The following is a 23,592-nucleotide window of genomic DNA, read 5'->3' on the forward strand; positions in this document are numbered from 1 at the left end:
TTGTCTGTTTATCTTTCGGTTTCGGTTTCACTCCCTTCACTTTGTAAAGTTTCTGTGCTTGAGTCCTGGTCTGAACTTAATGCTGTACTAGCAAAATTACAGTCCACACCCTATTACACCACCACTCAACTCTCACTCAAAGCCCTCATGAAGCTCTTACTTTGGACAAATACTAAGAAGAACCTGCTGAAGGAAGACCGGTGTGCTTGGAACAGCTGAACGTAAAAGAGGAAGAGAATGACCAGAGAATGACCAGCAGCAATTTAGAAGCCTGAAGTCCCAAACCGAAGACAGGACACTATTTATACTGCCACCAGGCATCGGAAACAACATGAAGGCACATAATAATAAACTGGGTACGCCGAATGGAATCCTGCATGAGCTGTGGCTGGTTTAACGCTATTCAGCCACTTTTCCAGCTCTGTTTTCTTTCCACCTGATGCGTAGTAGTTGAAGACGAACTTAAAATCCTCCCAGCACTTTGGCGAGCACTGGAAGAGCGTTCTGTGCTAGTATATATTGTCTTTCACAGGCTAATATTAAAAAGTGAAACATTACTTGTAATGCACTCGTTATGTAAGTATAAGTCTGTGTCATTGACTCTGCATGTGGACCCGAGGGATGAAACCACCGAGCACTATGCATCCCAAGATCTCGCCACGAGGGACTGGCAGAAAGATTTGATGATGCATTCCTGATTAATAATCAATACATACAATACATACAACATATTAGCTAACTTGAGTATGTGGAGATTACCACACAGGTAACATTGGGAAGCAGGCTGTAGACTGCATGCATTTGGGATATCACTTCTAAAGGTAAAGGGGAGGAACTCAATGAACTCTTAAACTCACAAAAAAAAGGAAACTGGACAAACTGTAGCTACAAATTATGGATGAAAGGAAGGGAATTGTTGGATGACGGTATAAACTACATCTGAAGTGAAAACTAGTAAAAGGGAACTGTATTGGATGATGCTGTGGGGATGGAACAGCCTGGTACAACATTATGAGCGTTTGGTCCTAACGGTTGCCAAAAAGAGTGCAGGGTTTGGATACAACGGGGACTAAGATGATATGGAATTGTGTAAAAGGGGTGGTTGTCCGGGAACCATCTTGCCACTTAAAATGTTGAGGCGCCGACCCCGGGAAATGTGGTGTGTGTTCCCACTAAGGGGTTGGCCACCAAATCGTTTCTTGTCCCAGTCACCGTTTTCTGCCAAAATGTTTCTCTTACTGTTACATCCCTGATTGACTCCGGAGCAGGGGGGAACTTCATCCAAGCCGACCTCGTTCAGCTTCTCAAGATTCCCAGTGAACCCCTCCACTGCCGCAGACCCTGAAAATCCATGCCCTGGATGGACAGCCCATTGGATGCGATCCCGTCTTCCGTCCACAAGACTTTTTTAGTTCTCTTTGTTCCTTTCTATTGATATTCTTTTGATCTTTTAACTCTTTTTGAAGAAGTTAGACCTCAGTTAGTTATCTGGGCAAGAGTATAGAACATATAAGAGATATTCATATATGTCTAGACCCTGGGCAGAAGAGAGTTCTTGGTCCTGACAGGACTAAGTAACCACAGATCAAGCCTTACATTTAAAGCATAGGAGACGGAAAGGCCTACAAGTCCACTGTCCAAAGAGTCCCGAGAGATCACTGCAAACAGCGCTGAGAAAAACACCACCAGATTACCCAGGAATTCCAGTCGGATAGCCATCCACCTGTGCACGAGGCAGGAAGACAGTAGCAGCAAATTAATGACAGTGGCTACAGCTGCATCTAAAGGCTTGATCAAGCCTCCCGTGGCTGCTGGTTAAATTCTGTATTGAATACAAAATGATTTTACTGACATATAAAGCTGCAAACAGACCCGCCCCTTAGTACCTGAGAGAAATCCTCTCATATTATCAACCATCACGCCTACTTAGATCACAAGGTGCTCGTTCATTATTAGTACTAAAAATGAATAAAGTTACATCGGGGGGAGAGCCTTCCCTTACAAAGCCCCCCAGCTTTGGAATAAACTTCTACTTCAGTGTATGAGGTTCAGACACAGCCTTAGTTTTTAAGTCTCAGCTTAAAAACTCAGCTGTTCACCTTAAATTAATCGCTACCTTAAATCTACACTTCCTTTAAACCCACAGCCTCCTTAAATCTCCTGCAACCTTAAATATGTTGCTACCTTGAATGCACTGATACCTTAAGTCGATTACTAGCCTCAAATCCACTGCTCACTTAAATTCAATTCCTCCTTTGCCACCTTAAACCTACTGTTTCCTTAAATCCATTGCTACTTTAAATCCACTAAACATCTCCGGTCGAGTACCCTGTTATGTTGATTTTCAAAGTCGAAAAAAAGATAATACAACCTCTATAGAAATCACACTTGTATACAATTTCTATTTTTTGGGGCTCAACATACTGAAAACCAATAAACCACTTTTGTACATGACTAGTTTAAATTTTTCTTTCCCAAAAATCGATAAATTCAGATTTAAGTAAACTTTATTTGTACTAAAATGTGCAGAATTGTGTTCACTGTACACTTAAAATGCCTATAGAATTATTTACACATCAACACAACATCAATATTGTTTAGGGGTGCCCAACATTTTGCTGTCCTAAACGTTAGTGGTTCAAGTCAACGTGAACAGAATATCAGGGAGGGTCTCCAAACTAGCTTGGAGTTTATTCCATGACAGTGCAACATTTTGGTGGTGAAATCAAAAATCTGATGACATTCAGGAGGCAGGCAGAAGTTACTTTGATTTCAGGTTGGAAATCCATTATTTTCAATTTTTGAATGAAGGACTTTTCGGAGTTTTGGAGAAAATGTGGGGCGGCAGACCTGTTGGAGACAATCAGCTGGCAGACGCATTTAAGGTTGTTGTCGATGGTGACCGTGTTCTGCTCCAAGAAGCGCTCCTGGTACCCGTAGGCCCGAATGACCGGGAGGCCCGAGACTGTTTCTCCAAAGTGGGAGTAGATGGGAGAGCGAGATACAGAGTCCAGTCGCCTCAGCTGCCGAGAGGTGGTCAAGTAGAACCTCTACAACACGGAGGAATGTAGAACAGAACATGCATTAAGGACACACGCAAAAATGACAATAGGCCACTGTATTATTTTTATTTTGTCTGATCTCTGTTTCAATTTCACATGAATTGGTGCTGTATCTGAATGTTACTGCTACACCAAAATATCAAAATACCCCAGCATAAATAAATTATTTTCACAAGATAAATGTGGGAAAAAAAATTACTACTTTCTTTTTTGGATGTCTAATAAAGAGGCCTGTATGAATAATATATATATATATATATATATATATATATATATATATATATATATATACATATATATATATACACTTTTTCATAGATTTTAACAGATTTTTAATAACATTTTCCAGTTTAACTGAAGTTCTCATCACACTGCGATTTGAAGAGCATTTATTAAACGACATGCAATGTGCCATGCGTACCTCTACAAAGTAATAGATTGCAATAAGAGGGATGACCACAGCTGTGAAAAGTGGGACAGCCAGGCAGATGATGACCAAAGTGGCCAGGAGCTCCAGCATTTTGAGGATGACGGAGCGTAAGGCAGCGGGGATCAGCTCGTCCACAGTGAACATGTCCTACAGGTGGGCAACAGAAGGAAGACAAAAGCACAATCTTAAAGAGAAGCAGCTTCCCGAATTCAGAATCTTTAAGACTTCGAGCAATTATTTATTTTGTGTATTAGACGCTTTAGCATCTAATTTAATGGTTAATCCTTATCACTTCTTAGTTGCATCAGGTTCGTCTTGGTGTGACGATAGATTCCGATCTGTCCTTTGATGCACATGTAACCAATATTACCAGGAAAGCTTTCCTTCAGGCTGGATTACTGTAATGTCCTGCTGTCTGGATGTTCCAGCAAAAGCCTAAATAAGCTATAGATAGTCTAGAACGCCACAGCCAGGGTCTCACAAGAACCGAAAAAGAAGTTTGACCATATCAGTCCAGTTTTATCAAACCTAAAAACCAAAATAGTACAAAATTACATATAAAACATGTTAAACTCTAAGGCTCAGTACCTGAGAGAACACACCTCTTACCATGACCTACCACGCCTACTCAGGTGCTGGACTACTATCAGTACTTAGAATGAATAAAGTGAAATCCCCTGCCTCCTTAAAGCCACTGCTAGCCTTAAAATTCAATGCCTCCTTAAAGCCACTGCTACCTTCAATCGACTGCCACTTTAAATTAACTACCACCTTAAATTTTAGAGGGCAGTCGTGGGCTGGAGGTTAGGGAACAAGTCCTGTGACCGGATGGTCACCAGTTAAATCCCCAGTGCTAACAGTACGTGACTGAAGTGCCTTTGAGCAAGACACCTAACCCCCAACTGCTCCCCAGGCGCTGCGGATTGGGCTGCCCACCGCTCCGGGCAAGTGTGCTCACTGCCCCCTAGTGTGTGCGTTCACTAGTGTGTATGTGGTGTTTCACGGCATGGATTGGTTAAATGCGCAGGTTAAATTCCCCCATTGTGGGACTAATAAGGGTCACTTAATCTACTGATCCCTTACCTGTTGCTACTTTAAATCGCCTGCTACCTTAAATCCACTGGTACCTTAAATCCATTATTTGTGCTGTTATTGCTGTGTATTAGGCTGTGTGTGAGTCTGCGTGTACTGTATTAATATCTGTGTGCATAGTGACATGTTCAGTACATTGAATCTGTTACACTTCACCGTTCATTTGCCACCACCCCCCACCCCCCCCACCCCCCCACCCGAGCTTTGCAATAAGCCTCCAATCAGTGTACAGGACTCAGATACAGCATTTTTGGCAGCATACAGAGTTTTTAAATCTAGGCTAAAAGTCTACTTGTTTAGTCAAGCCTAGATAAAAGGTTCATATCTAGGGGTTCATGGACATAGAGTACTGAGGTAAAACAGAGGCACTGCCATTGTCGTCGGGGGAGTGGAGGGGCGGGTGACAGCTCTCATGAGAGATGAGCCTTCATGTTTGTTACCTTCTGGTTCTCCCTTTTTGTTAGGCTGTAATAACCTGCCAGAGTCTACTGCACTCTGCTACACCGTACACCATAATCACTCACTCTTAACAGAGCTAACTGCCTGTGTGTTACTTTGCTGAGCTGAGCAATTGCACTGATGCTTTTCCAACATCTGCCTTGATCGGGTGCCCCGTGCACTTTCTGGACTGGTTGACCACCATGGAGCCTCCTGCTGTCCGATGCCGTGCAACTCTCACCTGCACGCACTGACCCTCCTGACAATACTGCTGCATACAACTATTTAATTGCAGCACAGAAACGGCTTTAGTAAAGGTCCTAAGTGACACCCGTCTGAACTCTGACTCAGGTAAAACGGCAGTTATGGTGCTCTTGGATCTCAGTGCTGCTTTTGACACGATTGACCATATCTAGATGGCAGGGACTACCTTGTTGCACTCAGCAGCAATTAATCTGGACTAACTCCCCTGACCTGTGGAGTCCCACAAGGATCAATCCTTGCGCCGCTTCTCTTTTCCCTTTACGTGCTTCCACTTGGCCAAATTTTAGCTGACACCCAGATTTGCATCACCTGTTCACTTGACGACTACAGTCCTACAGTTTGAACTCACTGATGACCGGATGTGAACTTCATTTCCTGCAGCTAAACATACACAAAACGGATGTAATTATAATTCGACCCGAACAAAGAAAAAGGAAGGGGATTGCTTATCCAAGTTCTGAGGCTTTAAATGCAAAAGCACGAGTCAAAAACTTTGGTGTCCAGTTGACTCAAAACGGCCATATCAAATGCATCACAAAGTCAGCTTCTTATCATCTACGAAACAGCAAAATTGAGAGATTTTATGTTTGTCAAAGGCGTAGAAAAACCCGTCCACACATTTTCTCCAGCAGGCGAGATTATTGTAATGACTTCCTCACTGGCCTCCCCAAAAATCAATTAGACAGCTGCAGCTCATTCTGAACGCTCCTGCTGGAGTGCCAACAAAGACAAAGAGATATGAACACATCACTCCAGTACTCGGAGCATTACACCGGCTCCTGGTCAGTTTCAGAATAGACTTAAAAACATTGCTTCTTGATTATAAATCATGGATATGCTAGCAAAATATAGGCCTACAAGAACCCTCAGATCGTGACCGTACCTAGAACCAGAACTATACATGGTGAGGCAGGCCATAACGCTTCTGTTAGTTGGAATAAACTTCTGAAAGCGTAAGATGTGCTCAGACTGTAAGTATTTTTAAAAACAGAATGAAAACGTGTCTGTTCAACTGTGCCTTTCAGACAAATTCAGCTTCTGTCAGCACTTCACTGAGTTAGTCCTGCTGACGGTGAAGACGAAACTCGGAGAAGCAGCGTTTGGTTACTGTGCTGCTCTTAAACCAAACCAGTTGACAGGGATCATTGGAAGAGCCCCGACACTGAACAATTAAAATTCCTCCTGAAAACATTCGTATTTGAGCTTTCGGCTCGGTTTAAAACACTGTTAGCATTACTTGCCCTTCTCCTCTGTGGCAGCACTTTGTTATAGCTGAGTAAATGTAATTAGTTTCTGTACTTTAGTATTTTTGGTGTATCTGTACTGAAGTTTCTCCGTTCTGGGCGACTTTCTCCTTTCACTCCACTACATTTCAGAGTCTAATATCCGACTTATTCCTCCTACATTTTGAGAAATCTGTGGTTCCTTTTGGTTTCTGTGTGTATAAAAACGTAACATGTCAAAACGAAAGAAGCGCAAAGCCAGAGCACCAATCAGGGCCCAGCGGTCACTTTGTTTAGAGCTGGTTTTGACCTGTTGGTCATACCGACCCAGTGCAGCACGCGGTTCAACGTCAGCGCAGCAGCGTAAAACTTTGGGAGAGTCTGTTCAACATAAATGATGAACTAACCTAACTTTGTGTAAATAGAGCTCAATATAGAAATATGTCCACATATGCAGTCGAGACTGACGCGGATTTTTTCTGAATTTCTACAAACACCATTTCATTTTATAGTAAATGAGTTTGGGCTGGTTGATGTTTATGAACAGACGCCTACAGATCAACATAGTAAAGGAGCTCATCTGTGATCCTGAGTTTAAAGCCAGTTTTTATTCAACTTAAACTTGGAACTAAGTTGTAAATAAATCTGAAACTGAAACTTTGCTTGTGTGTAAAAAGTGATTTCAGAGCCACTCGGTTCTCCCTGATGGAAACTGTTTACCTTCAGTGTTTTGTGCTTCTGATCATTTTAATAGACGTCAGCGTCACTAATTAATGACGTTCTATTAAAAGACTGGTTTACCAAGAGAGACGCTGGAGGACTTTCACCTGAAATGAGATGAAAAATGAATAAAAATGATAACAGGACATCTTTTAGTACTTTTACTTTATACTTAAGTACAAATACTTTAGTACTTTTACTCAAGTACATGGTTTGCGTACTTCATCCACCACTGCATATGTGATATACTAATGAACTACTTCCTTAGTTTTATTCTAATTCATTTCAAATCTTGGTAAAAGGGTTCTTTGCATTATGAAAGGGTTCTTCAGACTGATTGAGAATGTGCTGTAGATGTTTCTAGTAAGAAGGCTTTGAAAATGGTTCTATATAGCACCAAAAAGGGTTCTTTTATTGTTGTAAGCTGGACATGGTCACAGTAGCAGAACCCATTTTGGTGAAAAATAATGCAAAGAATATAAAATATATATATATACATACATGCTGCATAAACACTGTCACTTCTTTTCATGGCACGGGTACCTTTGCAAAGCGGTTGACCACCCTGCCTGATGGCGTCGTATCAAAGAACAGCATTGGTGCTCTGAGGATGTTGGACAGTAGTCGAGTGTGTAGAGTCCTGGAGGCGCAGATAGCTCCGTCAGCCAGGAGCAGAGTGCCCACAAATACCAGGAAACCTGACAGGGAAAATAAGAAACAGAGCCACGCAATACAGCAAATTCACCATCCAGTCACTACTAACCACACAAATTCATTTGTGCTGCATAAACAATGTTATCTTTTATATTATTTACCCCCCAGTCCACACACAACATACGCAGTCATGCAAAAACATCTAGTTTTGTATTCAACATTCTTACAATTTAGCCTAGACAGTATTTTAAACAAGGGACAACACACATTTACACACAACCATGTCCATAATTATTGACCCTCTTGGTAAAAATGAGGAAAAAATCCTAAAAACTGCAAACAATGAACCCGTATATAAAAATGCACATATACTTTGGGACGGCCTTATGACAAACTTGATTTTATGGTCATTTTTGTGTTGGTTTTTATTTCAAATCTCCTGGTACTTCAAAGTATCAAAGAGGTTCTTCATGTTGAGCCGTTGTTGCCAAAGAATTGTCTATTTTTGTCCTTGGAACCCGGTTCCAAAGTTTTAAAGCTTCTGGTGAGCTCTGATAGCTTACGTTTGTGGGTGGACGAAAGAAAAGGCTTTTATTTTTGGAATGCTTTCCAAATAGTTTGTTGGGACGGAGGTGGCATCTGAGTGTAGTTTTGGAGACTTTCGGGTGGGGTACACTTGCGTCCTCCTTTAGTGAGGCTCACTACAGCTCCAGTTGTTTTAAACTTCTTAATTACTGCCCTAACCGTGGATGTGTGGAGGGGACGGAGGTAAAACTAAAAGTTTGCCATTCGTACACATTGTCTTGTATTCATAGTTACGATTTCTTGGGGGCAGTCGCGAACTGGAGGTCAGGGAACCAGCCTTGCAACCAGAAGGTCACTGGCTCCATCCCCTAAGTCGACAGCACATGACTAAAGTGCTTTTGAGCAAGACACCTAACCCCCTACTGCTCCCTGGGCGCCGTGGATAGGGCTGCCCACCGCTCGGGCAAGTGTGCTCACTGCCCCCTAGTGTGTGTGTTCACTAGTGTGTATGTGGACTAATAAGGGTCACTTCATCTGATCCATTCTGCACAGGTTTTCTACATTTGTGCACAAACCAAATAAATCCAGCAGATACAGGTTGTTTTATTTCTCATGTGCAGAAGTAGCTAACAGCGTCCTGAAGCTGCGATGGGTTACACTGATGGACAGTGCTGAGCTCATTAGGTTGGGTTTTGATTTGGGTTCATTGTAAGGACACTGCAGCTTCTGTTCATCTGGAATCAGCCTACAGATCAATCAGCACAGCTGCAGTTTGGTGGAGAAAGGCAGGAAGACAATAAACTACAACCACAACCGTCACCGGACCGCACCAGTAATGATCATAATTAACAGAGACGAAGACACAGAGCAGCCGCTTCCGCTTGCGAGTCAAGCTGTCAGGTGTGTCACACAACTGCAGGAAGAAATGTTCAGGGTTTCAACTTAGAAATATAGATATTTATTCACTACACTGTTAGAGATAAAGGCACCATGCAGGCACACGATTCATTCATCAAGGTACAAACAATGTAAGTGCACCTTCAAAGGTTCTACAGTGGTTCTAAGGTCTGAATGTGGAGCTTAAATCAGGTCCTCCAGGTGAAAAGTTGGTCTTTGTTCCTTTTCATAACCGAATGTTTTAAAACAGAGCAGTAGAGTAAAAGCCTGGAGGCGAGGCGAGGCGGGGTGTGGAGTCAGTCCAGCTTAGAACACATCATGTCAGTGGATTCTGGTTCAGTTATGTTCCCTGACTGAAGGCACTGAGATGGACCCCTGAGGGAACCAACCCAGAGACAGTGTCGTACCTTTTTTCAGAGAGTGTATATACTACAAGGCTTATTTTGGTAAATAGAGATTTAATTTATTGGATAATGCTTTTAAACCTCTATTGCATGAATTATTACTTAGACGTGATTAAAAAAATCTTTTAATGTGTTTTTGTTATTTAAAATTGCTTAAATAATGGTAATATTAGAAAAACAGTAGGTAAATTGTTGCCATATGCCAAGTTATACCACAGCACCATAAAATCTAATATATATATATATAGATAGATAGATAGATAGATAGATTCAACTTTATTGTCATTACTCAGTATAAGTACATGGCAACGAAATGCAGTTAGCATCTACCAGAAGTGCAATTAGTAGCAAATAGTGCAAAAAGAGAGTGTGCAAGTGTGCAATAAATAGGCATAGTGCAACATTACAGTATATAGAATAAATTACTTATAGATATGCAAAAAAATAGATTATAGATGTGTAGATATATACATGAACATGTTGGAGATGTACACTGTATTGAATAACTGTTGCGATGTGTTATTTACATGGCAGTAGAATGTTAAATTTGTGCAGTGGTAATAATGATGAATAAAATAAAACAAAACAACAGCTCTGATTGGTGAGTGTAGTATGAAAGGCAGTGTTCATAGTCCGCTGTGTGCAGTATGAGTGGTAGTGATATCAGCGAGGTGTGGAGTTCAGCAGTGTGATTGTGGAGGGAAAGAAGCTGGACCTGAGCCGACTGGTTCTGGCCCGGATGCTCTTGTATCTCCTCCCAGATGGAAGTAGGTTGAACAGTTTGTGGTTGGGGTGGGAGGGGTCCTTAATGATGCTGTGTGCTCTGCGCACACAGCGCTGGTGGTGAATGTCTTTGATGGCAGGGAGCTGCATGCCTGTGATGCGCTGAGCAGTCCTTACTACCCTCTGCAGGGATTTCCTTTCCGCCACAGTGGAGCTACTGTACCACACGGTCACACAGTTGGTCAGTATGCTCTCGATGGTGCATCTGTAAAAATTTGTGAGGATCTGAGGAGACAGCCGGTCTTGTTTTAGTCTCCTCAGGAAGTAAAGACGCTGCTGTGCCTTCTTGATGAGATGGGAGGTGTTGAAGGACCATGAAAGGTCTGCCGAGATGTGGATTCCCAGGAACCTAAAGCTGGACACACGTTCTACCTCTGCTCCGTTGATGTAGACAGGAGAGTGTGTGCAGCCCTTGGTTTTCCGATAGTCCACGATGAGTTCTTTGGTTTTGCCTGTGTTCAGGATGAGGTTGTTGGTGGTGCACCAGGAAGTCAGGTGCTGGATCTCCTCCCTGTAGGCCGATTCATCGTTGTTCCTGATGTGGCCAACCACTGTGGTGTCGTCTGCAAACTTGATGAGGATGTTAGATGTGTGCAGAGGAACACAATCGTGGGTGAACAGGGAGAAGAGCAGAGGGCTCAGCACACAGCCTTGCGGCACACCAGTGTTCAGGGTGATGGTGGTAGACATATGACTGCCCAATCTCACAGATTGGGGTCGGTCTGTCAGGAATTCCAAAACCCAGTTACACATGGGGGTGCTGATTCCCAGGTCGCTGAGCTTGGTGACCAGCCTAGTTGGGATGACCGTGTTAAAAGCAGAGCTGAGGTCGATGAACAGCATGCGGATGTATGTGTTCCTTTCATCCAGATGGGTGAGGGCAGAGTGAAGAGCAGTGGAAATTGCATCCTCAGTCGACCTGTTTGCACGGTATGCAAACTGGTGGGAGTCCAGCGATGGTGGGAGCACTGTCTTTAGGTGGTTGAGGACCAGTTTCTCAAAGCACTTCATCACAATGGGGGTGAGTGCGACTGGGCGGAAGTCATTAGGACATGCAGCAGATGAGCACTTTGGCACCGGTATGATGGTGGATGTCTTCCAGCATGCCGGAACAGCAGCCTGGGCCAGTGATAGGTTGAAGATATCGGTGAAGACCTTGGCTAACTGTCCAGCGCACGCTCTGAGGACACGTCCAGGGACGCCATCTGGACCAGCAGCTTTGCGTGCATGCACCTTGCTCAGTACAGACTGTACATTATCAGTGGAAAGTGTGAGGGGGCTTTCATTGTGGGGAAGACCACTCCACGTGCTGTGTTGGTCATTCCTCTGGTCGAAACGAGCGTAGAACTGATTAAGCTCATCTGGGAGAGAGGCACTGCTGGCTGAGGGGGTCAGGGATGGAGGCCTGTAGCCAGTGATTGCCTGAATGCCCTTCCACATGCGGCGGGGGTCAGAGTTGTATATATATATATATATATATATATATATATATATATATATATATATACAGATTCCACAAACACAATGCCGTCAGAAATGGATCCACTGTGAGCTTAAATATGAAAGTATATAATAAAACGGCTCTGGGCTCTAAAGCTTAAAAAAATATAAATGAGATCATACGAGAACTTGCAGTGACGCCAATAATCTTGGCCTGTTTGTTGCTTTCTTTCACTAGATTCACTTAAATTGAAGGTTGGATTTCTCTCATGTTTCCATTGTGAGGCTGATTAACCACACAGCCTGTTTTCATGACCTTTTTAACCCATATTCACCAATAATAATAGAGCCAATAATGTCTTAAAGGCACAGTAATAACACAGCTTGGTTAATTCTAAAGGATAAAGACAGGTCATGTAAAATAATATAACATAAAATTCTTTTATGTGCTTTGATTGAGATCCCCAACCTACATAAAGATGATTTATTATTTAAATTAATAAATCATTTATTTATATATTTAAACTGCACAGCTAGTTAATCGCCAATAACTGACATCATGCACATTTTTTTCAGGACTTTATTTCAGGTTAAAACGCCAGTTTTTCTTTCCTTACCTTGTGCCATTCCAAGACCTCCATAAGCACCCACTCTCACATCTCTGATACGCGCAGGGTAGGTGCTTTCATTAGGATACCTAACCGCATCATTGGTCCAGTCACTCAGCCACAGGTTCTGGCCAATGAAGGCCAGATTCTGGATGAAGTAGACCGTGATGAACATGGTGCCATAACACCAGCCCATAGACCTCAGGTACTGCAGGTACACAGAGAACTTCACCTGGTGAGAGAGAGAGAAGCACTTCAATACAAGTCATATAAAAGAACATACCTCGAGTTAATTAAGCTGCCTGCTTTCTGAAATGCTAAACAAGTTATTACTTCATTTTCTTCAGGTCAAGTTAATGCTGGCCTTTACAGAAAGAAACTCCAGTGCTCAAGGTTATGAAGGATATCACTGGCTATGCAAATGCATAAGCTTACATTTATTAAATGAACTTTGGGTCTAAGCCAAAAGAGATCAATTCACTTTTCTTGCAAAAAAATAGGCATTTAGGATTTATTTTCTCAGACCTGGTTATTAAATCCAACAATATTTTTTAATAATTGTGCGCCTTTTGTCCTTTTGGAGTATGTTGCCTTGAGGCAACATTGTGCGACAATGGGAAGAAATGACATAGAGGCGTGTTTCTTGAATTGGTGTGACCTGGCTCGTGAATGGCTACGTCGATTCCAACAATGTTGCTTCTAGGCAACAAACTATTCTACAAATTCTCATAACAAAAATAAGATACAGAATGTTAAAAACAGAGGTTTAAAAGAGACAGCATGACCAAGTATGTGCTTTTTTATTAACTTACTCAAACTCTTCCCTTTATCTTTAACCCCAACATTGCCTTTAAACATGCATTGTGTTACTGTAAAGTGAGGAAAGTGAGTTTGTTGCCCTGAGGCAACATTCTGATTGGTGGTTGGTGTAGTGTAATGGGTAACACCTCTGACTTCTACGCTGGAGACTGGGGTTCAACAGTAGGTCTTGGCAGGTACCCTGTACTATACCAATAAGAGTCCTTGGGCAAGACTCCTAACACTGCCTTCGCCTACCTATGTAAAAAAATTACCAAATTGTGAGTCGCTCTGGATAAGAGTGTCTGCTAAATCCCATAAATGTCAAACTGTGCAATAGAGGGATGTGCTTCTTCTACAATATCAAAATAAAAAGAATGCAAATCTATTTAGCTAAGATTAGTTAGTCTGTCAGCCAGCCAGAAGTAACCAAGTACTTAAGTTGTATTTATACCGGTGCATATTCAACTATACTACTATTTTACTGTACAAGTCAACTTCATAAATACTGGTGCACCTGGTAAAACTGGGTAGATAAAGGTCATGAAAAGTCTTTATGTTTATCTCAATCTTACATTGAAAATATGAGAGATTACCGACTTTTAATAGAAGCAAATTTACTTTGAGAAAATTTAGGAATTTAATTAAGGAATTTAAAACCATTCAATATAAAATCTCTCCAGATCCTCCAGGGTCCTAGCTCCTCTCTTTTGGACTCTCTAGACACACATTTTTAAGGTTAGGATAAAGAGAAGTCCTTCCAAACAGTTTGCTGGCACAGATTATGTGGCATCTAACTGTAAAAATACACTGGCATCCTCCACCAGCCAGGTTCACTACAGCGCCGGTTGTTTGAAACTTCTGAACCACTGAACTGAAAGTTGTATTTTCAGGCATGTAGTTATTTTCTCATAGCCACTGCCAGATTCATGAAGGTCAACAACTTTTGTCTCATTTGATGAGAGTACCTTGGGACTTTGTCTTCCCTGTATCTTCATTTTTACACCCCATTGAAAGGGGAAGTCATGGACGACCACCTAAGAGTTCCTGAACATCAGGTGGAAACTTCAAATAAAGGTTATATTTCTCTTAAATGTTCAGTGAGATCGAGTAAACTAACCACAGAGATTTCTACCATCCTTACCAAGATAATCTTTGTCATCTTTTCATCATTTTTACCAAAGGGTGCCAATGATTATGGAGCTATTTGAACCATTATCAATGACGATTGATAAACTGAGATGGCCATACCCCTCCAGTCTGCACAGTCTCCGTCTCAATCAGCCGCTGGCCTTTCTTTGAACCGAGCTCTTCTTTAGCTCTCGGAGAGAAGTTCTCTTTCTCCCTCATGCTAGAGTAAAGCGGGAAAACAGGTGAGGCGCCACAAGTGCGTTCTTAGACCATGTAAGCATGTGATAATGTCTGACGTAGCTTCTGGCTCAAAGAACCTCCAGAGACAACAGACTTCAGAGGCACTAGTGGTGCTAAAAACAGCAATTTGCAATACCTGCAAGTGATTTTCAGGGTGAGGATACAAATGAAAAAGTGCGCAAAAGGTGTGCACACAACTGCTGCAGGCCTGGTTTCAAGTCAACGGCAATTTTGAGGTCTGATTGGTTTCGTTACCTTACACCTTACAATCAAACCAACAAGTCTACATCTGGAGAAGGCCACCTATTCAGACTACCCTTAGCTACTCTCATACTGGGCTTCAGAGTGGCCTGGCAAGGGGCAGCTCCCATATGTTATAGTAAAACCAGTCCAAATCTATTATATTTTACATAGGACATAAACTAATAAAGCTGCTCAGATATGTGGCCCTGATAAAGAGGCACACTAATTAATCCATCCTGGTCAGAATTGCACCAGTAAGCATGAAGTTCTTACACAATGTAATTATATTGCAATTACTCTTCAGCAGTACAGTACGGATTATACCGTTCATGTGGTCATGGAAACGTATCTTACTTTGCGTGAGTCATTATTCAACATTAATCTGGCAAACTTATGAATAATGGTAATCATTCATAGACAATTAGCACAGAAGCACATTGCCAGTTTCCTGACACCACTGGCCGCAGCCAGCTCATAATAAAAGACTGGTTCAAAGAGGACAAAGTAAGAGTGAAAATGAATGGCCACAGGCCTGGAATCATATTTGTCAAAAAATAAATAAATAATGCATAAATAAATAAATGACTACATAAAGGCTGGGAACACACAACTACTGCTGTGCAAAACGCTGTTTGTTATTTATTCATGGATTTTATTTATTTATTTATTACCAATCCCTCTCCCACTTAATGGCCATATAGACACCCAAAAGCCACCCCATGATGGTTCTAAGCTGGGAGAGTGAAGGCTGGCACATGCTTTCTCCAAGATATGTGAAGTGCCACAACATCTTGTTGAACCGTAATTAGCATAATGTTATTATACAGCTCAACACGCTTGGAGGAGAACACTAAGGGCCAACTCTGGTTAAGTGAGACATGAGTGTGATGCAAGGCAATGCCCCCAAAAATGAAATCAGGCCATCTATCAACAACAGAACATCACTTGCTTTCTTTCTTAAACTGCGTGCTTGACCAAGTCAGAAAACTCACGTCTTTATATGGTCAATTTCAATACACAGCTTCTATAACCTAAGAACAGCTCAGCCAGTTTACACTGAAGTCCTGTAGTTACAGAATAATATGCCTCAATATACACTACTCACAAAAAGTCAGGGATATTTGGCTTTTGGGTGAAATTTCAGGATGAACCTAAAATGCACTCTAACCTTTACAGGTGAGCTTGATGTGACCTTCTCTAAACTTTTGAATGCACATGTCCAGCTGTTCAGTGTTTCAGTACTTTCTGCACAACTTGCTGTTCTCTAACAAGGAGCTTAACAGCGAGGTGGTGGTGGTGGTGGTGGTGGTGTTACAGTGTGGGCAGGTGTGTCTGGTCAGTACAGAACTGCCCTACACTTTGTGAATGCTACAGTGACCCAGTGGCCCAAACTACTGAATAACATCACTAATCCAGTCATCATGCTTCTGCGTGAACAACACAGGCCTCATTTCATCTTCATGGACGACGATGCTCCAGCTCATCGAAGTGGCATCATTATGGGATGGCTCCTGGAGACTGGGGTACAAGTGGCCTGCACTTTCTCCAGACCTGAATCCCATAGAAAACCAATGGGATCAGCTGAGTCGCCGTGTAACCTCAATGACCTGAGGGCCACCCTTCAAGAAGAGTGGGATGCCCTGCCTCAGCAGACAACGAGTCGACATGTGAACAGCACGAGATGTCGTTATCAAGCTGTAATTGATCCTCAAGGGCGCATGACGAGTTATTGAGACATTGAGACTGTTTGTTGGGGTTTACCCACCACTGCTGTCGGCTTTGGTTTCAGTAAATTGTTGGAGATGAGGAAATCACCACCGCACGCTTCTACTGAAATGCCCTACTTTCATGATATAACATCACTGTAGCGTGAACTTTTCACATTTTCCATAAATTTTATCTGAAAGCCAAATATCCCAAACTTTTTGTGAGTAGTGTATAATAAGGGATTTTCAGGTCAAGTCAAGGTTTATTTATTTAGCGCTTTTTTACAAGAGGCATTGTTGCAAAGCAGCTTTACAGACAAATCCAGGTCCGAGCCCCCATAAACATCACCAAAAGCGACAATAGCAAGGGAAACTCCGTATGAGCAAGAGGAAGAGACCTTGAGAGGAGCCAAGACTCAAAAAGGGGAACCCGTCCTCTTCTGGTCAACACCGGGTAGCAAACAATAAAAAAAGAGCAATTTAACAGAGAATTAGGTTTTAACAGTTTAAAATACTAAAACACAGAAAAGGGGGAAAACAGGTGATGCAATGGCCTCGATAAGACATTCACATTCATATGCTATTTTATTAAGAGAGAGATACATCTGCGTCTGTATTGATGCTGAGTAATAGTAATATTCCCGTAAGACTGATTTTGAGTTCTGATTTCCAGAACATGGTCTTACTGGTAAAACCAGCAGAGGCTGTGGCAAGATTCTGCACAACACCAGAGCTAAGAACCCTCCGTAAGTCTTGGCATAAACGTTTTCTTAGAATGCCGTTTCATTTCAGATCTAACGGTTATGAATTATTAATTCATATTAATATTAAATATTAATTAGTTCACTTGAGTACATTCAAGAGGTTTCTTCACATGATGCATCTTCTCATGTTTCGATATAATATCACTTGCTGACTCCATGGCTGTCAGGCTCTGTGATGCAAGTATATTATGAAGCATTTAGCAATGATGATAAAAGGAAACCTAAGCCTGGGTTAATTTGGCCAAAAGGTCTTGCATAAAAGCATTAAGAGTGACATGACTTCGTTTGGGGGGCTTCTTTAGTGCACAAAGCAGGTCCATAAAGACGTGGATGAGCCAGTTTGGTGTGGAAGAACTTGACTGGCCTGCACAGAGTCCTGACCTCAACCCCACAGAACACCTTTGGGATGAATTATAGTGGAGACTGCCAGGCCTTCTCGTCCAACATCAGCGCCTGACCTCACAAATGAGCTTCTGGAAGAACGGTCAAAAATTCCCATAAACACTCCTAACCCTTGTGGAAAGCCTTCCCAGAAGAGCTGAAGCTGTTATAGCTGCAAAGGGTGGGCCGACATCATATGGATTAAGAATGGGATGTCACTCAAGTTCATATGTGTGAGAAGGCAGACGAGCGAAGACTTTTGGAAATATAGTGTATGTCATATTTTGGTTCCTATTCCAGTAATTCTGAATAAGTTCAACTCACAGTAGTGTATTAACTGTATTTTCAAAAAGAATTCTGAAATGTAGAAAATTAAAATAAGCAAATCAAACCCAAATGTGGTAAAATCAAATCAAACCAAAGTCACAGACTTACATCTGTACTCAAGTTTCCCGCAAAACCCAAAGGGTCTCTTGGAGAACTCATTATTACAAGCTTGAAGTCCTACTGGCTATAATATCCCCAAGATGAGTCCTGTATACAAGGCCTCAACTGACCATATTTCCATGACCTTTCATTCTCTTGATAAGTTGCAAATAAACCCATGATTAGGCATTTTGCCTTGTTCCCACCATTTAAGGGGCTTGAGCTAAGGACAAGCAGCTGTGGAGGAAAATAGTGGCCTAGGCAGCTGGGGTAGGCAGCTCAGCAGGAATGTACAGCAGAGGGGCTGCCTGTCTGATCTTTGCCACGGGCAGGCAACACTGGAAAGTGCATCAATATTCTTGCTGCTGTTCAAATTGATGTTCTCTGCCAGCGAAATGCTGTGTTATTGATTTCCACTGGTTTTTCTATGTCTACTGATGCCCACAGCATGCTACAAGTGGCACAAACAGACAATGTAACTGTTAGTATCATAATCAGGCATTTATAAAAAATCCCAAGTCAGATGACGACTCTAGTAATATTTATGTGCTGGATTTTCCACTTAAGCTCTTTACGTATAGCTTTCGATTTTCCTACTGTGCATACTCCAGATGGCCAGAAGCACATCACTGTTGTCGGGAGAAAACCTCGTATCTCCATTTTTTTTATGTTTTTCAGTTTTTGGCATAATTTGAAAATACCTGTTGTCCTTCACATTGTGTGTAAAGTTCACGATGAATGGACCAAAAGAAATGACCAAAAATGACTTAGAAAGACGTCTGGTTCCATTGACTTACATTAAAAGTAGAGCAGGTTTTTTCCTTCTTCTGTAAAGTTACCATTTTGGAGATACGAGGCTTTCTCCCGACAACAGCGATATGGAAGCTTCACATCACATCTATAGACACGTTTAACATCTTGTATCCAAATAATGGGCATTGGTATAGAATTTGTCCTCCATTTGCTTCTATAACTGGCTTCACTCTTAGAAAAAGCTGTGGCCCAACAACTTGGTTCATATCTACATAAGAACCATATATATGAAAAATTCCAATCTGGATTCAGGCCACACCACAGCACTGAGAGCTCTAGTTGAGATAACTAATGACCTCCTTGCCTCTGATCAAGGCTACGTATCCCTGTTGGTGCTACCACTTGGTGATACAATAGACCACAATATTCTCCTAGAAAGGCTAGAACACATGGCTGGAATCACTTACAGACGGACTACTGTAGAACGATAAAGTGCGCCTATCAGGTAAGTGCAGCTGATAAAAAAAACAATGAGTGTAGACACAAGGAGGTGTACTTAATGAACCGGCCAGTCCGTGTCTATATGCTCACCAGCCCACTGTCCCTCCTACACAGGTTATTAATATCTGCATTGCAATATCCTGACATAAGCCCTGCACTTGAGTTTGTAGACTTACCTGTTGGAGTTGCAGGCATGGCTTTGACTGTGGAGTGAACTGCCTCCTTCTTTCAACAAGATAGAAACGGCATCCCCAGGAGGGCAACTGACCTGTGGGTCTTGACCCTTCATGACCACACTGGCCACATGAGTGCCTACAGCTTAAAACAACCGGTTTCAATGTCATAATATACATGTAATGAAGCGGTTTGGTGCTGTGTACATCATTTCTCTTGTTTTGTTTTGTGTTACAGTGGATTTGAAATGGCAAAAACAGACAAAGGTGTTAATCTTTCGAATGCCTTAATGCATGTATGTCCACATCAGGTGAACTGGACAGGAATCAAATCCTTCTTTCTGCTGATTTTATAAAGGACCAAAGGCAATTGGCTGCTCAGTTGATTCAAGGTCGGCTGTATTTTGCTGCATTGTCATTTCAAGTGCAAAGAAATCCAATAAAATGGCTAGAGTTTATTCTAGATGTGCTATTTGGTAGATTGTGGCATAATGAGGATGGAAATCTGGACAGATTAGCCAGAGAAAGCTGAAAACATTAGGCATGTCATTAGACATCCAGCAATACTTTATACTAAAGACAACTTTAAATCATGAAGACATTCTGTTAAATATGTCAAGAATATTGCTCAAGAAAACACTAGTATGATTCTCCAATAAGCTGCAAACCAATAATAAGTCTCAAGAACAGAAAGGAGCCAGTATCTATTCAAAATCACTGTAGAAGCTTGGGGATGGTTAAGAGGTTAATACAGAACGTAACTTTTGAAAAAGAACATTTAGCACTGTGCAAAAGTAAGAGACCAACTTGCTCATTTTTAGGAGACATTTCGGAGAAGATGAGATAATCAAACCTTCCCCCATCAGATAAACAGCACTGAAAGCTTTGATCTCTGAGAGAAAGGAGAAGATCAAGCTGCTTCAGAGCTGAGAACATCCACAGGTGTTTCTGTCCATCCTTCCGCTGTGAGAAGACCACTCAACGCTGTGGGTCTGAAAGGACGTGTAGCTGATCAAGAAGAACCTCACTGAGAAAAGGAGACGGACACATCAAGCAAAGAAGCTGGACGATGGACTGACCGCTCCAGAGTCCAGACCTCAACACCACTGAATGGGTTTGATTACTTCAGTAATTCATCCACCAGCTTCTAAGACTGAGCTTTGGGGGAAGCGAAAAACGTCCCTGCAGATTTCTGCCAAACGGAAAGCAAGTCTCCGGAAAAGAATAGCTGCAAAAGTTGGACACCATAATACTGAAAAATAGATATTTAGTTTGAGGCTTCTGTGTAATTTTTTGTTAAATATGTTTTCTCCTTTCTCCTGACACTGAAATATGAACAACTTGTGCTTATTTGCCAGTTTTGTAGTGTGGCCTCTGAGGTTTGCACAGAACTGCATCTCAAAAAATCAACTCACCAGACTTTTCCTGGGCCTCACTGCTCTCTTGTTTAGCGTAAGTGTCCAGGAACTCTGAGAAAGCTCCCTTACTGGCCCGTAGACTGCTGTACGACCCAACTTCGGACACGACACCATCCACCAACACAACTATCTCATCCACATACGGGAGAAAGCTGATTCCATGGGTCACCAGAATACGAGTCTGGAAAGGGGGACTAGCATCATTATCATACAAATCGGAGAGAGAGGACATTTCAAATTCCTAAAATGTGTCCGCAGTACTGCCCACTAAGCATGTCCCATATGCTACACACACCACCTACTCAAACCATGCTACATTTTCCCTGTTGTGGGGTTTGAGAGTCCTATCCCTGTCATGGAGACAGCATCACTAGCTTTAACAATCTCTCCATTAGATACAGCCACGGCCTCTGGGCACTTAAGGTAAATGCTTCTCATTGTCAAGACATGCTGCCAGTGACTTTTGATTTGTCTTTCCCTGCAATTTCACATGTCATTTCTGTTATATTGAGGTGTTGCAGGTGATGATGGACTGCTCGTGCGTGCTTTTCACAAACTGGGAAATATCTTCTCCAGGACAAAAGGTCAATCAATATAACACTGGAATGGTGTGTTCTTTGTACTATGCTGCAATGCATGGAAGTCTATTTACTCATACCATTAAAAAAGTCCTTAAAACAGCACTAACCAACCTTGTCCTTAAGTAGGCCCTGGGGTCCAATCAACCTCTCGAACAGATGTTTCCCCACATGGGAGTCCACAGCGGACAGCGGGTCGTCCAGCAGGTACACGTCTGCTGAGCTGTAGGCTGCTCGAGCTAAACTCACCCTCTGCTTCTGCCCTCCACTCAGGTTGATGCCCTGTGGGGATGCAGTACACCTAGGTTTTATCTCTGACTTTAGGCTATAGATGGACCTCTCTTCAACAAAGGACTTACATACAGGAACATATATAGGTGATACAGGTGAATACAACTAGATGTAGGTGATAAACAGGGTTAGGCCAAGTCAAAGCAGATCCAAGGCAGGTCAAACCCAGTAAGTGGTGAGACAGGAAGTTAATTATATGAAAGGAAACTTAAACCATGACAGAGGGGAGATCTACTGGTACCAACAGGAGCAGGAATAACATTAGCTGATCTCATGGTTGGTATTGGGCCTAAAACTGGACCTGGGACAGAGACTGAAACTGGACGTTGGCAAAGACAAACTGGACTGGATCAGGGCAAAGAGCAGATCCCAAAATTAGAACCAAACTAATGACAGAGAGCTGAGCTGAATCAGTGATAGAGGAGAGCTCAGGGAACTTGACTGGTTTAAAGTTTGGAGCGGGAGTAAGACCAGCTAAATCCAAGCCAGGCATTGGGCCTGGAACAGGACCAGGGACAAAGAGAGACTGAACCTAAGTTCAAAGCTCAAAACTGAACTTAGGATACAGAGCTAAACTGGACCTGGGACAGAGACGGAAACCGGACTTGGAACAGTGCTGGAAAAAGAAGATGGGGGTGAGACTGAAACTGGACCTTGGACACAGACAGAAACCGGACCTGGGACAGTGACAAAAATCGCACTCAGAACAGTCGTGGTAACTGGACCTGGGACACAGACGGAAACTGGACTTGGAACAGTGCTAGAAAATGAAGATGGAGTGAGACTGAAGCTGGACCTGGGACAGAGATGGAAACCGGACCTGGGACAGAGACAAAAATCGCACTCAGAACAGTCCTGGTAACCGGACCTGGGACAGAGACAAAAATCGCACTCAGGACAGTCCTGGTAACTGGACCTGAGACAGAGATGGAAACCAGACCTGCGACAGAGAAGGAAACTGGACCTGGGACAGAGAAGGAAACTGGACCTGGGACAGAGACTGAAACCAGATCTGGGACAGAGACTGAAACCAGATCTGGGACAGAGACAAACATTGCACTTAGAACAGTCCTGGTAACTGGACCTGGGACAGAGATGGAAACTGAACCTGAGCCAGAGATGGAAAGTGGACCTTGGACAGAGGGGGAAAACTGGACCTGGGACAGAGACCAAGACTGGGCCGGTGGGTCCAAAACACACAGGATTTCAAGCAACTTTAAGCCTTATGAATCTCTAGCTCTAGTTCAGGAATGCTACACCTAGTAGACACATGGCTACCATGCTACACAAGTCCAGGCACAAAGAGTATCCCGGAAAATATTGTGGCCTGGAGCATAGGAGTGGCATAGGAGCTGCATGGCCTGAAGCATGGACCAAGCTTTTGGTCTTGGGCACCTAAATCACCAAAAAATCTTATGGCATCAGGGCGTCCATGTGTGTTACAGATTCAGAGGCCAGCGGAGGAGCCCATACAAGGCTGAAGACTGATTGAGATCTTCAGTCATGAGCAGTGAGACTGGGGCTGCTGCAGACTTTCATTGATCTCCTCAGGAGACCAGCAGGCCACTCGAGATCTTCCAGTGAGCTGTGATCTGACAAAGGCTATTTTCATAATCATAAGAGGTGGTCTCACCAGATATTTGAAATAC

General features: G+C 42.5%; 1 protein-coding gene across 1 annotated transcript in view; it reads right to left on the reverse strand.

Annotated features, from left to right (window-relative positions):
• LOC108437856 (canalicular multispecific organic anion transporter 1-like) overlaps positions 1-23,592 on the reverse strand; it is a 73,919-nt gene that overhangs the window by 21,403 nt on the left and 28,924 nt on the right. Inside the window, exons 18-26 of the mRNA XM_037533030.1 lie at positions 21,767-21,934; positions 21,072-21,255; positions 19,660-19,801; positions 14,590-14,689; positions 12,550-12,772; positions 7,773-7,927; positions 3,484-3,639; positions 2,851-3,050; positions 1,597-1,723 (exon numbers count right to left, since the gene is read on the reverse strand). Of these exons, the coding sequence (XP_037388927.1) occupies positions 1,597-1,723; positions 2,851-3,050; positions 3,484-3,639; positions 7,773-7,927; positions 12,550-12,772; positions 14,590-14,689; positions 19,660-19,801; positions 21,072-21,255; positions 21,767-21,934 (1,455 nt within the window). The remainder of the gene's footprint in view (positions 1-1,596; positions 1,724-2,850; positions 3,051-3,483; positions 3,640-7,772; positions 7,928-12,549; positions 12,773-14,589; positions 14,690-19,659; positions 19,802-21,071; positions 21,256-21,766; positions 21,935-23,592) is intronic.

The sequence above is a fragment of the Pygocentrus nattereri genome, chromosome 22 (genome assembly GCF_015220715.1).
Source record: "Pygocentrus nattereri isolate fPygNat1 chromosome 22, fPygNat1.pri, whole genome shotgun sequence".
In the NCBI taxonomy this organism is placed as follows: Eukaryota; Metazoa; Chordata; class Actinopteri; order Characiformes; family Serrasalmidae; genus Pygocentrus; species Pygocentrus nattereri.